Source organism: Physella acuta, unplaced genomic scaffold (genome assembly GCF_028476545.2).
Source record: "Physella acuta isolate Inbredline_101_S28 unplaced genomic scaffold, ASM2847654v3 ptg000634l, whole genome shotgun sequence".
NCBI classification, from domain to species: Eukaryota; Metazoa; Mollusca; class Gastropoda; family Physidae; genus Physella; species Physella acuta.
In genome coordinates this window covers 141,765-160,493 of record NW_026732153.1, presented here as the reverse complement: position 1 = coordinate 160,493, position 18,729 = coordinate 141,765, and the positions used below count along the sequence as shown (strand labels likewise).

At 35.1% G+C, this 18,729-nt stretch overlaps 1 protein-coding gene across 1 annotated transcript; it reads left to right on the top strand.

Annotated features, from left to right (window-relative positions):
- Positions 1-676: 676 nt before the first annotated feature.
- Positions 677-17,615, top strand: LOC131948253 (ficolin-1-like). The gene is made up of 5 exons (XM_059309787.1): positions 677-849; positions 11,535-11,617; positions 14,261-14,389; positions 15,744-15,863; positions 17,211-17,615. The coding sequence occupies exons 1-5, from the start codon at positions 771-773 to the stop codon at positions 17,580-17,582; spliced, it is 783 nt and encodes a 260-aa protein (XP_059165770.1). The 5' UTR covers positions 677-770; the 3' UTR covers positions 17,583-17,615.
- The last annotated feature ends 1,114 nt before the right edge of the window (positions 17,616-18,729 follow it).

Below are 18,729 nucleotides of genomic sequence, written 5' to 3'. Positions count from 1 at the left end.
CTTGTTCAGTGCCACGTCAGCTTAATCAAACACATTGTTAGTTTACGTCTACTGTTCGTGTCTAACAATGAACATTGACTAACTCATCTGTTTGGTCAACAAAATACAACATATTTAATGTGATAAGTGATTAACCTGTGGATATAGTACGACTTAAAATTAATGCCGATTTTACAAGATTATTTAGCTTTTCATCATTTGAGATAAACTATTTGTAAATAACGTGATTATCTTAATCTTTACGTCTGCTCTGATTGCTAGGTCTAAAAAAGAAGTTTACTGTATTAACAACCAACATACTGCCAACACTTATTCACTGCCACGTCAGCTAAATCTAATACATTTGTTGGATGATTTGTACCATACATGACCGACAATGAACTCTTCCAGAAATAGGTGTGCTAGGTTGTTAGTGATATTTTGAAAACAAGTACCAATGTAAGAGTAATTGTTAAATTTCTTACCATTATAGAATTGTTGTTTTTATATTTGTGATTGTGTCACTATTTACATGTCCACGACCACATTTTATCATCTTATACCAGTATCATAATCATTCTTCCACCCCTTCTGCTTGCATATGAAATAATCCAAATCCCTAAACAACCTGTTGTCACAAGACGATTGGCTTATACCAAAAGGTTAAATAGAAACGTAATTTGTTGATTTCAACACTGAGCTCCATCAGCACATCAACGAAACAGACTTGCTGTTCCAATGAGGTCTTCGACTTACAAACAGGTTCCCATTATAGTTGGCTTGCAGCTATAATGGACTACTGCAGTCTGCTCATCGCTGCCATATTGTTCTTTCAACACTTTCATGGCGCATGCGCTGATGATACGGCAGGTAAGGCTTTGCTTTATATCAGGGGTCTCCAAACTTTTCAGTCCGAGGGCCGCATTAACTATCAAATTTCAGTTCGCGGGCCAGTTTATTCCAGGCATGTGTTTGATTTTTCTGGGCAAAGTTCCTTAGCTATCACCAACAAACGATTTTTATTGGACAAAAAGATCTCCGAGGGCCGGATGAGAGGACATCGCGGGCCGCAACGCCCGCGGGCCGCAGTTTAGAGACCCCTGCCTTAGACAAAAAGATCTCCGCGGGCCGTAGTTTGGAGACCCCTGCTCTATATGAATACATATATGTAAATATATATATATATATATATATATATATATATATATATATATATATATATATATATATATATATATATATATATATATATATATATATATATATATATATAAATGATATACTATACGTCATATTCAAATTAAATGTTATGGGCGATACAACATGTTCTATACACCATGCACTATATACATTACATCATATGGTATACGTCACCAAACATAGTCTACATTACACAACAGACCAAGAGCAATAGATTATTAAACATGATGTATACACCATACAATATGTACTATACGCTATATACAATATACGGTACTTACACTATGTACTATACCCTTTTTCTTTTTTTGGAAATAAATTTTGAAACATTGTAAAACTTTAATCAAATAAAGAGGCACAATAGGCTAAGCAATCTCATAAATAGACACTTGATTTTAGAACTTGGTGTTGATTTTCTTAATCTTTTTTGTGCCTATCATACATGGGGCTGCCACAGAAAGAAAGCTCCCTCCACTTTTGTCAGTCTTTGGATTTCGGTTTTATAATTGAAATTTTTAATAAAAAATAACTTACTTTTGTTTTCAGACAAGTAGTATAGTAGGTCACATTTGATGCGTATTGAGGAGGAGGAGGAGAGGAGGGAGGAGGAGGAGGGACAACTGTTGATTATTTAACCCGTTATTGATTGATTTTTTGCCCACCTGTTGCATATTTTGACCGTTATTGATTAGTTTTTAACCACCTGTTGATTATTTAACCCGTTATTGATTGATTTTCGACCACCTGTTGATTTTTGTCCCTGTTTTTTGACCAACTATTGATTTTTTTAGCCTGTTGTTAATTGTTCATTAATCAACTGTTGATTATTTTGACTAGTAGGTTATTGTTTTGATCGGTATGTTGACCACTTGACCACTTGTTCATCATATGTTGTTTTACATTGTCTTATTAACGATTATCATAGAGGAGGAGGAGGGCATTGTTTTGATCAATGATCGGTATGTTGACCACTTGACCAACTGACCAGTTGTTGCTCAGATGTTGTTTTACATTGTTTTTATTAACGGTTATCATGGAGGAGGAGGAGGGCATTGTTTTTCTATTTGTTATCCAGTTGTTGACCACTTGACCAACTGACCTATTGTTTCATTAACGGTTAAAATAATAATGTTATACATTTGTTGACCAGTTGACCAACTAACCGGTTCTTGTTGACCAGATGATCAGTTTACCGGTTGTTGACCACTCGACCAGTTGTTGGTTGTTTTATTGACCTGGACGACAGTCCGGCTTTAACAGTATATAGTAAAATATGATGCGGGTGAAACCCGGGGGTGGGTATGGGAGGTGGTAGCAGGTGGTGCCTCTTCCCTTTGTGTGTTGCAATCTCATTCTCCCTTTGTCTGACGTCTGTGTGAGCTTGTCTTTTGTGTATAACGCGACTCGCGCGCTCGCGCGCTTTGTCTACCCCGAACCATTCGTTATGGTCTATTGTAAGGCTAGCTGTATTGAATAGGGCTGGTCTAGTCTTACCCCAGTTGTTAGTGTCTTTAAAAACATTGATATTTTTTCTAAAATAGTGACCAGGGTCAGACATCAAAGAGTATATTCATCAATTATTGTTAAAAATTTAAAAAGTAATTTAGGATACCAAATGGTTTAACAGAAATTAAACTAAATACCCTTGATTATGTTTTTGTTTTAGTTTCAAAGTCGATTATGTTTCAAAGCTCAAGTTTTGTAAATTTCTTTTGAGACTATGTTGGTAATCACTTCGTTTTCATTGTTTTATTTATTTATTTATTTTTTTTTTTTTCCACCACTTTTTAATTTTAAGGTTCTATAATTCTACCATATTGACTTCCACTTGTTTATCTTTTTATAATTTTCTAAAATAAATATTAATATAGAAGATAAACAAATACTATTTTGTTTCTGTAACCTCGGCATATGAAGAGATAGTGTGTTCATCACTATACCCACCAGGCTTTACTGTCCCTAACGTGAGTTAGGAACCCATCAGTACTCAGAGAAATTCTATTGATTTGGACCCGAATTCTACTCTTCCCTGTCTATAGAATGGGACTTCTGTGAGAGTGGGGAGGGAGTGGGGTGGTTCACCCCTAAACTAATCCACGACCACAACGATGGTTCTTTCATTCTTTTTATAGTTTTTAATTGTTACCCTTTAAACATTCTCATGTACGAGAACTCAGCGACATACATTATAATAGCGACAATGGAACGGTGTAGCCCCGTGCGTTTATTGTTTACATTTAAAAATGTTTGACGCGTGTGCTGCTCGCGTCTTCCCTAATAGAGCAACGAAGGTAGAATCCGATGTTCTATAATTAGAACAGTCTTGTCAGTAGCGTACGCAGGGGGGGGGGGAGCAGGGGAAGCGGCCGCTCCCCCTCTGGCCATTTTCAGCAAAGTGGCGCCTTTTTGGAAACGTTTTAAACTCAAAGTTTTAAACAATGATATTTGTTAAAAACATATTTTTGGTCGGCACATGTATGTAAATCACAAGATTTCTTTTCATGCAGCAATTAAGCATTATTGTACTAGTCTAGTAGTGTCTACGTTTACAACACGTATTAACAGCTGCATCAGTTTGCCCTTCTAAAAATAACCATTACGATGCATTGCAATGTTTAAAAAACCTCTACGGGTAGAACCACTTTGCAAGAGGAGTGTTAAGTTTAAGGCAACTGTATAATGTATTTGCTTACAAATAATTGAATTAGAAAATGTTATACATAAAACTTCACACATAATTACTTTATATATACAGTTTGAATCGTGTGATTATTTTTTTTAAAAATTACAATACAGAAACAAATACAACTGATGTGGCACCTCTATTTAAATTTACTTATGAGCAAACTGCGTAGTGGTGGGGACATTTTGACAAGGTCAACAACGTCATCACGATGAAGTAGTAGTATTCTTACAGTTTGGGCGATTGTGATTACGATTACAAATTATATGAAACAGTTACAACCCCCCTCCCCCATGGACCCCTCTGTAAAAAAAAATATTGTCATAATACCACTGCTACTTATTTAAATCTCTTAGTGTAATACATATTTGTGTAATATATATGTATGTTTAGAACAGTCATCTAAAAACTGACGCTCTGACTTGGTTATCTACCCCCCCCCCCACACACACACCTCACCTCACCACCACAATTGTGTAGAGCGACATTAATGTCACACCTAGGTATACACTGGGTTGGATAATTGACCTAAAGTGACCGGACAGTGGTGAATGAAATTGAGCCCACCCTCCACCCCAATCCACCACGAACTGATCTGTTAAGTACATGTAGAAAAACGCGTAATGATGTACCAAAGTACCATGCCGCCAGAAAATTACCTTTTTAAACGTAAAACTCTGTGAATATTGTTTTTGGAATTACCAGTAAAAAGGTGTGTGATCAATATAGTGATCTAACCCATAACTATCACTATGATAAAAAATTATCTTTAAAGAACACAAAGAAGCAGTAGTTAATTAAAAATATATGATCTGAACTAAAAAGACCGATATTCAGTTAAATGAAGGCTGTTTTTCAGAATGTATTCTCATATATCGAAAAGCGTGGTTTTATACCAACTCTGATTTTAAAAACTTTCATTATGCTGTAATACTTTAGCATTTATGATAACGATATATTTAATTCTGATTATAGACAAAACATTTTGTAGACACGAATAGTGTTAAACAATTTGATTATATTCTAAAGTAATTATTTATTTGTTTTGACATTTATAATTAAATGTGTAGATATATACATATTTATATTAAGAGAGTGATTATTTCCCCTATTTCACTTGTCTTAAAAAAAAATTTCATGAATTATTATGTAAGAATTTTTGTTTACAAGAATTACAAAACAGATTGTGTTACGTTCATTGTTTTTGGTTGTAGTGTGCGTATATTTTTTTTTGTTTAGATTGATACGATTTTTGTTTTTTTCGGCCTACATTGTGTGTTTTTTCTTATTCTTCAGAGTGCTACTTTCAATTTATTTTACATCATAGCGAAGTAATGACATACAGCTGGTAATTATATATATATATATATATATATATATATATATATATATATATATATATATATATATATATATATATATATATAATACACGTATATAGAACGTGTTAAAAATTCGGCGCCTTTTTTGCTCTTTTCGCTCCCCCTACAACGAAAACCTGGATACGCCTCTGAGTCTTGTTTACATTCACAAATAGCTTCACATAAATTTAGGATCCCAATGGTTTACTGAGGACTGATACGGGCGAGTTATTTTTATCCGTCATTTACAGACATCAAATAGGCTAATCTAACACAAGGCGAGCTTTTAGAACTTTGTTGAAATTAATTCAAGGGAGAAAACCCTAAAAATATTTACTAATGTGCCACTGGTGTAATCTTTACAAGCTTGCAAAACATATCCGCATTATTCACTCTAGCATTTTTAAGTGTCACAATAGCGCGCGCCCAAATTCCATTGTATGCCGTGAGCACAATACCCATTGTATGGGTAGCTGAGCCTAGGACAATAGCTATACATGGATGGTTGGATAATAAGCGAGGTATCTTTTCCACGGAGCGAACCGTGAAACAGTCGACATAAAGGATTCGCTTTTGTATTTTATTTTTCAATCAGGATGGCGCGATATTTTTTTTCTTTTTTATCCGTGTTGTAAACAAAAGGAGGAGGAGAAAGACCAATGACCTACCCTCCTACTCTTGTGTTCCGTGAAGACAAACAAAATTTTAAATGTGTATTTGTTACGTTTTAGTAGCGAGACATCGTCTACTCGTTTCTTCCTTGCGACGGCATTAACAGGGGAGACGATTCGTTTTGAGCTACCCTTCAAGCATTTACTAAATCACAGCTCACAACATTAGCGACGCGTACATGTAAAGGGTATTAATTAGTTTACGCAGCGACTTATCCAACTTTCTTTCACCAACATAAAAAAAAATAACCTTTGGAAATATTTGATCAGAAATTCATACTTGTTCGGTAAAGGGAGAGAACGCAAGGCATAAATTAGCATGCCACCTATTAAGGCGTCTGTCATTTTCTTTGCATAAAAGATTTAAAAAAAAACCGTGTCACCATCCCATTGTCACTTTCGCAGCTGGTTTTATTTTAGCTCGAAGAAATTTATTTTTAACTTCACGTTGAGTTATTCTTTTTTAATTTTTTCAAACGCGTATTCGGTACGTTTTAGTAGCGAGATATCGTCTACTCGTGTCTTCCTTGTGACGTCATTAGCAGGGGAGACGATTAGTTTCCGTGGAGCGAGTCGTGCGTCATTTAAAAAGACATATCAAATATGGTAAAGTTACACAAGACAAGCTTTTAGTACTCTGTTGAAATTAATTAAAGGGAGAAAACCCTAAAAAATATTTACTAATGTCCCGCTGGTGTAATCTTTTCAAGCTTACAAAACATACGCCGTCATTCACTCTACGCATTTTTTAAGTGCTACGAAGGCACGCGGCTACCTTCCATTGTGTGCCGTGAGCACAATACCCATTGTACGGGTATCTGAGCATAGGACAATGAACCAAACAGACTGTGTCGGAAAAATACTTCCATACAACACACTTCTCCCTCGAGGACAATTTATTTTTTAACTTCACGTTGAGTCATTTTTTAATTATTTTTTTTTAAACGCGTATTTGGTGCGTTTTAGTAGCGAGATAGCATCTACTCGTGTCTTCCTTGTAACGTCATTAGCAGGGGAGACGATTCATCTTTTACAGTGAGCTAGACCATATCTTTTCCAAGTGCAACGTACGCAAAATAAAGACACTAGCTTTTGTATTTTATATCGCAAGCAGGTGACGGGATATTTTTTTTTCTCTGTAGCCGTGTTGTAAACAAAAGGTTAGAGGAGGAGATTACTAAGTAAGAGGGGAGAGAAGGCGGCTAGAATCATGATATTTGAGAAAATGGCGACGTTTAGCTATGCTTACAGAGCTCAACCATAAAGACAATATTTCTACTTGAGCGTTATCGGCGAAACTTGTTTTAAATATTATTAATACGCTAAAATTTTAAAATATTTTTGTTTCATACACTGATCTCAAGATAGAGTTTTTAATCAGATCTATTATTAACAAATATTGTCATTTTAACACTTTTCGTAACCTACCAATATATGTGGGGGTATAACTTGTATTGAGTATAGATGTATACGTGTTTAACATTTAATGCATAGAACACAGGACAAAAACAGATTTAGTGAGATTTACATCCCTGCAACATCCGACATAAAATGTTTAAAAATGTTTAACGTTACAAATGTTTGGCTTTATTCAACGGCTTAAGAGTAGAAATGTGCTATAATTTTATGTATGTCTTCATTGGGAGCCGGACGTTTTCCCGAAAGACACTTGCCCGAATGCCGTTTGCCCGAAGGCCAATTTCCCGAATGGACACTTTCCCGAATGCGACAAATGCCCGAATGGACGCTTGCCCGAATGCGACAAACGCCCGAATGGACACTTGCCCGAATGCGACAAATGCCCGAATGGACACTTGCCCGAATGCGACAAATGACCGAATAGACACTTGCCCGAATGCGACAAATGCCCGAATGCCACTTGCCCGAAGGCCGTTTGCCCGAAAAATGTAAATATTAGATAATAAATAATATTTCCAAATAGACATTCTTTAATCAATTTAAGTTTGAAATTTTGATTATTAACACAATTCTAAGCATAAAACAAAGTTGTTTATATTTTTAAATTTAGCTTTTATTTATTTTTTTCAAAACTGAGAAAGTACAGTAAGAAAAACTTTATTCTTTAACAAATGTAAGGTGATGTTGGCGGCGGTGTTCTAACATTCTTTTGATGAATGTTTTGAACACCTTGTTTAGCCGACGTGTTGCGGTGGTTATATAGCTTTTATGACACGGCGTAGGCGGCGCGGCGTCTCGCAACATTGAACAGAGGCGCGTTTGTTTGGTGATCATTTAACAAAAGAATGAGGTGAGGTCTAGGTGGCAAATTTAAAAACTAAACGTAGTCAAATATGTTTGATCGACATTTAATGCACCTTGTTAAGACAATGTGTTGAAGTGATTACTTAATAAAGAAAGCAAAACTCATTTTAAAATCCGGAGATGAATAAAAATTGTATTTTTGTCTAATTTGATATATGGAAGAGAAAGTATGTTTCTACACTTTTTAAATATCAAATACAAATTAATTTAAAATGTCTGCGTGGTAATATATAATATTATTTTTTCACTTTCTTTTTGCGTAGATGTGTTTTGTTTACCAACATTTTAAATTTAAATTGATTACGAATGATTATTTAGTAATATATAATGTTAACATTTTTCGGGCAAACGGCCTTCGGGCAAGTGGCATTCGGGCATTTGTCGCATTCGGGCAAGCGTCCATTCGGGCATTTGTCCCATTTGGGCAAGTGTCCATTCGGGCATTTGTCGCATTCGGGCAAGTGTCCATTCGGGCGTTTGTCGCATTCGGGCAAGTGTCCATTCGGGCATTTGTCGCATTCGGGCAAGTGTCCATTCGGGAAATCGGCCTTCGGGCAAACGGCATTCGGGCAAGTGTCTTTCGGGAATTTGTTGCAGACCCGTCTTCATTGTAACAGTCACCATGACAAATGATTAAAATTTATGATTTTTTGTGCAAGAAATGCTCCCAGTGTGATTGCACCAAGTCCTGCCACAGACCATTTAAGTAATGTTTTAAAATATGGCCGATCTCTGTGACTTTCAGTGCGTGAATAAAACTCAACCAGACCTTGCTGTAGAAGATAAAAATAAGAGAGACTCAATTTCTTGATTTCTCTATCTTGAAGATGGGTAATCAGTATACTTAAAAGTCATGGGGAGAGGGGTGATAAAAGATGATAGAGATAAAATATAGCTGTAGCATACATAACAATTATCCTAAACACAATATGTATTCTAATGAAAACACAGCTCATAAATTTGAATTAATCAATATTCTGTTGTTCAAATGTATCAGTTAAAACAAGTCAATATACTGATTTAGATTCTTCTTAACAGGTGATATAAATTTGATATTATGATGTATGCATATGGAAACTATTCTTACCCATTTATCATTAGACGTCAACCATTCTTGTAAGTTAGTGTCGATATATGAAGTAACCCATTCAACAACATTATCCACCAAATGGCTTTTATTATGTACGAAACAATATACCACAAAGCATCCAGCGAAGCCTAAAAGCGCCACAATCCTGCCCCAGTTAATACCATCAGAGAAGGTTTCATCAACTATTGTTTTAAAAGTATCATAAGCGTTGTTATCAGTAATATTAAGCTGTTCAATCAAATCATTGAATCTATTTCTAAATCGTTCCTCAAATTCATCACCAAGACTACGCATGGCCGCTTGGACAGCATTGGGAGTAACACTTCTTTCTCGGCCATCATTTTCCCACTGAAAGCCTTCCTTCGCTACTCGGTGTTTGATATGATCCACTACTATTAAACGAGTATTAAAAGATTCCATGTTTTCAGACAATTCACTTGAACTTAACACATCTTTTTTAAAAAATCATCTCAAACTTTAAATGAGATTCATTTTATATTACACAAAAAACTGCCTAATTCAGCAAACAAAAAAGTGAAGACCTTTTGTCATTTGTAGCAACTAAAGCACCAGCCAATCTTACGGCCACCTGCAAAATCGTTCAAATTATAGAAAAAACGTGGTTTGCATCGCGATATTTGAAAACATGGCGATGTTTACCTATGCTTACAGACCTCAACCAAAAAAGGCAATGAAACTAGAAGGAAGAGGAATATATATCTTAGTCTTGCAGCAGATTAGCTGACCATGTTCGCTTTAGTATTACAGTTTTCATCAAACTTCTTTTTGACTTGAACTTCTTTAATTTAAGAAGGTTTACTTATACATAATACATTACGTCTAATTACAATTTTTATTTTTACCACTCAATGTATTTTGTTTTTCTATATCTTGCATTGTCATCTTAATTTTTGATCACCTTAGTAAAAATTTGCTTAAGATTATAAACTTCAAGTTTTAAAAAACCACAACGTTAGAGTACGTCGTGTCAAATGACACGACGTTTAAAATGTCTACATTTAAATTTCACCAAAATAATGACGTAAAAACTAAATATGATATGACGTTAGCATACATATCATTCAATCAAATCACTCTAAAGTACAAATCAATAATTTTGATTGATTAAGGGGCTGGGTGAGTTATTTTTATTCGGGTGCCTAGGGAAGGTTTTGGATTTGGTTGGGAGAGAATGTATACTAGAGTCGGAGGAGTTTTGATTTCACCGAGGGTGGTTTCGAAGTTGGTACATGCATGTTTTGGAATTGATAGGGGGAGAGTTTATACCAGGGTCGGAGGTGTTTTGGTTTCGTCGAGGCTGGTTTCGAAGTTGGTACATGTATGTTTTGGAGTTGGATGGGGGCAGCGTTCATACTAGGGTCGGTGAAGTTTTCACCGAGGCAGGTTTCAAAGTTTGTACATGCATGTTCAGGAATTGGTGGAAGCCGTGTTCATACCAGGGTCGGTGAAGTTTTCACCGAGGCAGGTTATAAAGTTGGTACACGGATGTTTTGGAATTAAGAGGGGGGCAGAGTTCACACTAGAGTCGGAGGAGTTTTGTTAACACCGAGGCAGGTTACAACGTTGGTACATGCGTGTTTTGGAATCGGTTGGTGTAGAGTTCATACTAGAGTCGGAGGTGTTTTGTTAACACCGAGGCAGGTTACAAAGTTAGTACATGCATGTTTTGGGATTTGATGGGGTAGAGTTTATACTAGGGTCGGTGAAGTTTTCACCGAGGCAGCTTTCAAAGTTGTTACATCCATTTTAAGGAATTGGTTGGGGTAGAGTTCATACTAGCGTCGTTTTAAAAACATATTTGAGCTATGTGAAATCTATTCATAAAATGAAGACATTTCTTTAACAATTTAAAAAAAAAAACAATTAAAATACTCAACAGTATTCTATTATCAAAACGACGCATAACAAAGGTGTATACAAATTTCACGACTACGAACTTAACATACTTACAGTTATTTAAATGTGTTAAGCATTAAAAATTTCTATTGAGACAAAATGATCTATTAGGCAGATGAAGTAAAGTTCGTATGGTTCTAGAGTACTGTAGTTTAAGGGGTAATATTGTCAGCAGTAATGCCTAGAAGACTTACTTTCCCAGACGCGAGTCATGTACACTTTAGCGCTTGGTGGACTCATTGACGTTCCTTTAACTTAAACCGGGATTCGAACTCAATACTTTCGGCTTTGTAGTCTTGCGCTCTACTGCTAGGCCACGCCCTTTAACCGTGTTAATTTTTACTCACTAGAAACAGAGAACAGATACACTAAAAAAGCTGGATCACCTCGATGCAAGAACAAACCTCACTACTGTCGTGCCACAGACGGTCCCGTAAGTCCGTCTTATTTAAATTATTTTATTATTTGTGTTTTGGTTCATTTGCAAGTCATCCTAGAGTAGTCCAAAGTTCGAGGGTAGTGAGTCTATTGGTACATTTTAAATCCCTCGTGTTTATGTATAGGTACCCCAGGGTTGTATATTTTATTATGTGTATTAAAAAGAATGTAAACGATTGTAAGGGGGCGTTTTACAATCTTTTATTTAGTTCGCAACGTCTGTTTGTTTGTTTTAATTTGTTTGTGGTTTTGTTGCAAATGTTTTAACTCAATTTTGTCCTACTTTTAATGCAAACTTTCCAGAAACGTTTCACTTCGATGACAATACAAATCTATTTATTTTTAATTTAATTAGATGTTTTATTAGTCATTAAAATTAATTAATCAGTTTCGGTACCAACAATATCAAATCACTCTATACATTACAATATTTAACAACATAAGGGGGAAAAACTAGCTAGACGCTATCAACCATCAGTCTTGTGAGCTGTGGTTCACGCCGAATGTTTACAATCGCGGAGACGCTCGATCTAATAAAAGCTATTAGGGAAAGATAACGTTTTTAATTGATTTAAAACTTAACGTGTTGGTCGCTATAACATGTAAAAAAAACCCTCTCATAAACGACAAAAGCTTTTATGAAAGAAAGCAGTTTTATTTTCTTATTTTCAGTGCATTAAAAAGCTTGTTTTAGAAAGATTTTTTTCATATATGTTTTATTATGTGGTTAGGTTGCCTATTTGGTGGAAGGCTGTTTAGGCTAGGAGGTGTGAATCTGGACAGAAATAAAGCGCGAGTGATCTCCCCTAAAATTTCTCTAATATATATGGATATAGATATTGTTTTTAATCCATTTTTTAATACTTAAAATTTTAAAAATTGAATAGAATCGCTCAGAAAAGCGAATTGCGCACCAAGTGAACATGTAACGGACACCTATCTACCAGCCAGATAGAAGGTGAACGCCCCCGGATTCTTTTTTGGGGTTATATGCAAATGACTTAAAGCCTAAATGAATGGACATTAACTCAACAACACACTAGGGCTCGATTTCGATGTCTAGGGAAAACTAGTGAAACTATTGAAGTTAACAACTCATTCAATCTGCATACAACCTTTAATAAGCGAACACAGTTGTGGCAGATCACAAGGTTAAACAAGATAAAATATTTAGTTTAGAAAATAACAAAACCCAACTTACAAAGCGTAAGAAAAAATACTATCACAGATTCTAACACTGTATAAAAATAGCCACAGGTCACATAACACTGCTATAGCATCAAGAAATCACTTGGCGACAAGTAATATAATATTAGAACACTTTAACAACTTAAGAATGCATAGCACACTCAGGACTTAAGCTCTCTCACGTTCAAATAGTCAGAATCTACTGCCGGACAAAATGGACGGCCTGGTCAAGATGGACTGCTTGATCAAGGTGGACTGCCTCGTGTCGTCTGTGGGCGATCTAGTTAAAGACTTAGGCGACAGGGGAGATTACTTTCAACTCATGTGGCCATTGGTTGGGGTGGTCATCTGGTCTGAATTAATCAATCAGATCTTGATGGAAAATTTCCACGTCTTAGACACTCTTAGTAAGACAGTGGAAAAACCCCGGTAGTTGCACCATCAACCCATATATGGTATTAACACAATGTCAAAATAAAACATTACTGGACCTAAGTAGGTCACAAACAGCAAACTATGAGTGTATAATAGTGCGGAATATAAATAAGTTTTACATCCATTTGCGTGTTTTTTTGAGAAATCGGAAATAGCGTAATTTATTACTTCCGTTAAACGCAAAATTCTCAAAATTTGATAAAAGGCAGAAAATTATATATATTATACTTATATGTGAAATTTAGTCTATTTAAAAGAAAGAGTACTCAAGTTATAGGCTTTTGAAAAAAGAAAAGTAGAATAAGTCTACTTCGGTTTTGCGGAAATCACCGAAAGGTTGATACAGAACTACACATTTTATACATTTAAAATTTTATCAACCTAGCTGTAACGGTGCTCATGTTATCGTGTTCACATACACCCACACATACATACCGACATACGGACACAATTGCAAAATTATGTTTTTCTGACTCAAGGAGAAGTAAAACGTCGAGATTTGTGAAAACCTCGATGTCGGATTTTTGCAAGATTACAATACTTCCTCTATATTTCATATACGCGAAAGTAAAAACAAGAGAAATAGTATGTTGAAGTATCTATTAAAATTATTATAATGACGTTAACACTTGGAAACCAGTTTATCTACTTAACTTTAACATTCCTACATGCCATGTATATATTTAGGCATTGGGTGAAAGTACTGTTGGCAAATACATATCTATTAACTTTTCTAAAATGTATCTTTTTAAAGTATTGCTTAATTTAATGTGTAATGAAAAGCGCTATTAACCAATAAAATAAATTTATTGAAGACAATTTGGTTTTAAAAGCCAATACAATTTTAATACACAATCGAATGTGGAAACAAACTATATAAATCCAATCATGGTGGTTTTCGTGGATGTAGCATGTTACACACGGACAGACAAAAATACACAACGATATGATCAGATAAAGTTTTTTTTAAATCGTGATTGTTCTATTATTAACTGGCAAAAAATTTAATTACCAGACAAAACCAAAATGTGATATCAATTCCATGAAACCATGCTACAAAGAAAGAATGGTATTTGAATCATTGGGAACAAAACATGTTCTTTGTGACACTAAAACTGATGGAGGTGGATGGGTCATTTTCCAGGTTGTTGTTTTTTTTTATGTTGCACTTAAACTAATGGGGGTAGGTGGGTGTGTGAATATTTACCTTATTTCTATTAAAAACATTGCTCTCTAGCTAGTTGAAAGATTTCATTAGAGACGAATATTTTTGGTAAAGAAAGACATTTTTATTTAAGGTGAATTTATCATCATATTATCATAAAGCACTTTAACTTGTGCTTTAATTTTGTTCATTTAAGTAACAGTAAATTGAAAAAAAAGTATAGGTAAATCAATATTTAATTTGTTAAATATCCTCCTCATTTGTTTTTTTTTTATAATTCATTTTTTTTCTTAAAAAAAAAACGTCAAACATCACTAATGACTAGAAATTGTTTTTCTAAAATTCCTAGTGCAGCTTGCTAACTTTACAATTTTTTTGTATTTTTGGGTTGACTTTGAAAACGAATGTATGTGAGAAGTTAGAGTTAGGTAAAAATTGAGTTACAAGAATTACCACACAGACAGAAGTATAAAAAGACAAACAGGACAAAGAGACAGACTGAAAAAGCAAAAATAATCTTTCGAAAATATATTTAGCGTAACACACAGATTTGATTTTATCACACTGTAACGGTCACCTATCTACCAGCCAGATAGATGGTGAACGCTCCCGGATTCGTTTCAAGGGTTATATGCAAATGACCTAAAGCCTAAATGAATGAAAACTATCTCAACAACTCACTAGGGCTCGATGTCGAGGTCTAGGGAAAACTAGTGAAACTATTGAAGTTAACAACTCATTCAATCTGCATACAACTTTTAATAAGTGAACAAGTCGTGGCAGAACACGAGATTAAACAAGATAAAATATTTAGTTTAGAAATAACAAAAACCCAACTTACAAAGCGTAAGAATAAATACTATCACAGATTCTAACACTTTATAAAAATAGCCACAGTTCAATAACACTGCTATAGCATAAATAATCACTTGGCCACAAGTAATATAATACTAGGATACTTAACAACTTAATACTACATAGCACACTCAGGACTTATGCTCTCTCACGGACGCTTGGTCAAAATGGACTGCCTCGAGATACCTGTGGGCGGCCTATTTATAGACTGAGGCACACAGAAGGTCATTGGCTGGGGTGGTCATATGGTCTGAATCAATCAATCATCTTTTGATGGAAAATTTCTGAGTCTAAGACTCTCTTAGTAAGATAGCTGAAAAAACCGGTCCTTATACCGCAGACCATATATGGTAAGGGAACAAGTGTAAACCTAAAAATAAACAGACCTAAGTAGATCACAACACATAGTGAAATTGAGATAGTAGGAGAGAAAAAAATTGGGAAATAAATTAAACGCTCTTTAAAATATAAATTTCAGCGACGTGTCAAAGGGGGAGTGAACTTCACAAAATCCTGGGCAGAATATCGAGATGGGTTTGGCTCGTTTGATGGAGACTTTTGGATTGGAAATCAGTTTATACATCAACTTACAACAGCAGTAAAGAAAACTAAATATTTCTAATTTTGTGACAGAGGGAGAAATTAATTTTATGTGTGTAATAGCGGATTAGAGTATGTGTGTGTGTGGTGTGGGGTATATGAAGAGGCCACTTGCAAAACTTTGCAAGTCCACTTTTTGAAAAAAAACAAGTTGCTCTCATAGCCCCCCCCCCCCTAATTAAGTGCCAATTAAAGTAGTATGCTTATTTCTGTCCTAAAAGATACATTTTAAAAATCAATTAGGTAATAGTATTAAAAACTATAAGAATAGTTAACCAACAAATATTTAAGTCGATTTCCTCAAAATCAACCAGAAGTGACATAACAGGTGGAATCATCAATTATGTAACAGATTTTGAGCAGTTTCTAAAGCAGTGCCATTGTTTACATTCTAAAACTACATTTATAATCCTGCATTTTGCTACTTATAAACCAAAATCATTTTTATGGTTTAATCAGGATTACATAGTATTTCAGGTACATGCAACTAGTTACAATTTTTTTATCAAATTTAAAGAATTAGGCTCTTGAAAAAAAAAAACAGGAGAAAATCGTTTCTTTATTAATAAGTTCTATACATTTATTTTTGTGTATCTAAGTTAGGCTACTTGAGGGAAAATATTGCATGCTTCAGGGACTCTTCTTCACATATGGCTGCCATGGCAACAGCGGTCATCTAGAAAAAGAAACATTTCATTGCAGTGGCGTAGCGAGGTCGGGTGTCACCCGGTGCGGCACTTAACGGTGTCACCCCCCAGAGGCGTAGCGATCCTTCCCAGGGACAAACTTTCAAGTTTTTGATTTGCACCCCCCCCCCCCCCCTCAAACTTTCGAGTTGCACCCCCCTCCTCAAACTTTCGATTTGCACCCCCCCCCCCCTCTCAAGTTTTTCTTTATATATTTTACTATTTTTTGCCTTGGTGTCACCCCCCTAAATGGTGTCACCCGGTGCGATCCGCACCCCCCGCCCCCTCCTCGCTACGCCTCTGTTTCATTGAAATCTTAAGGTTTAAAATACTAAAATATATATTGATAATATAATTATTGAGCCTTTCTTTTGCTAAGTCTAATAGAATACGCTTTCTAATGTTTGTAATAAAAAATATTCTAGAAATATTTTTCTTCACATTTTCCAAGTTTTGTGTGATGAAATACTAGTAAACTTAGCATTCATGTTAATGATATTTCACTGTACAAAATTTTGAAAAACTCTGATGCATGCAAATATTTTCTTTAAGTACCCTACACACAAATAAATAAAATAAGGTTTTGTAAATTAAGCAGTTTTTTTTCTGGCGCCTACCTCTTTAAAAAGAAATTTCATTAGCGTAATGTCGTTTTACAGGGCTACACGGATATGAGGGTTGACATGAAATATCAAGGACGGCACTACTATGCTCGGTATAAAAATTTTGTCCTGTCAAACGAAACTCTTTTCTATCGCATCAACTTTAACAGTTACACTGGAAATGCCTCTAACAGCTTAGACCAAAATCCGAATCGAGGATTCGCCACTTTTGACAGTGGACCAGCTGTCAGTAGTCATTGTGCTAGGGCTTTCGGAGGTGGCTGGTGGTATAGAGATTGCGGTTCTGCAATGCTAAATGGAGTTTGGGGATCCAGAGGTTACGGCCTAGGTATTTATTGGACAACCGTTACAGGTGTTTACAATTCCCTCAGTTTTGTTGAAATGAAAGTACGAAAACCAAATCCCTAGTAGTCTCCTGGAGATAATGTAAGCATATATGTCAAATTTTGACATCAATAAAGCTCTTCAGACAAACTTAAGTGTTATACTTTTCTTGTTTGATTTGGCAACAATTGTGGTGTTGTTGAAAAAACTATTTCACTTTATATTTTTTGCCTTAGACCTATATAAAATCTGGACTTACTGACAATTCCATCATCAGTTAATGACTAACCTATATCAGTAGCTTGCAACCTTTGAACTTGTTGTAGCTAATTCTGGTACTTCAAGTATTTTTTCGGATTTGTATATTCCACATACATAATCTAATACTCTAGATGAGACAGTTTGCCAAATTTGAATATGAGTTGTACACCAATATTACATTCTATATCAATTTGAGTTTCTGTCATGTTTAATCTGATATCAAAATATGTTGGTTCCAGCATTGGTTTTTTTAACATTACCCCCCCCCCCCCATCACCCGGCCCCCCTGACATCTCAGTGTTCATCATAACTGATATTTAACAAACTGCGGCAATTATTGTTATAGCTGATAATTAACATAGCAATGGTATTTCTTTTTTACCAAAACTGATACTAGACATTGCCATCACACATAATTGATAATGGCGGACATTTAATATTACAATACCATAATGTGCTGATCGCAAATGATAAGTGCCATTACAATGTATTACTATGTTTACCATTATTAATATTTGACGATGTATCGCGTATGTAACTGATATTTGCCATTACAAGGGCTTATTATGTTTCCCATAACTAATATTGGACATTGCATCGAATGTAAATCTGCTATTTGATATAGCAATGGTTTTAGAACGTTTATCATAACTTCTATTTTAAAATATTGCGTCGACGTAGCACCACATCAAAGGTAAAAACAAATGGCCCACTAGTTATTAGGTGAAAGAGATTAACCAAATCCCATATCTTGTGTAAACACTTAACCAAGAGAGATGATAGACAATCAAATAATCGGGTTAAGTCTGACCAGGTCGGATAATCGTCTTTGTCTCACTAAGTAAAATATGTTGTATCGTCCGACGATCTAAGTTTTCTATTACTACGTTATTTTAAATTTACCTGTAGAACATATGTATATCAAATTATAATAGAACATCGTGTAAAACAAATGTATATCAAATGATAA

What these genes read in the sequence shown, in the direction of transcription:
- LOC131948253 (XM_059309787.1), top strand. Translation starts at nt 771, where the DNA reads ATGGACTACTGCAGTCTGCTCATCGCTGCCATATTGTTCTTTCAACAC. An exon ending in ATGCGCTGATGATACGGCAG is followed by an intron (nt 850 to 11,534) that starts GTAAGGCTTTGC and finishes TTTACTCACTAG; the next exon opens with AAACAGAGAACAGATACACT. An exon ending in GTGGATGGGTCATTTTCCAG is followed by an intron (nt 14,390 to 15,743) that starts GTTGTTGTTTTT and finishes TATAAATTTCAG; the next exon opens with CGACGTGTCAAAGGGGGAGT.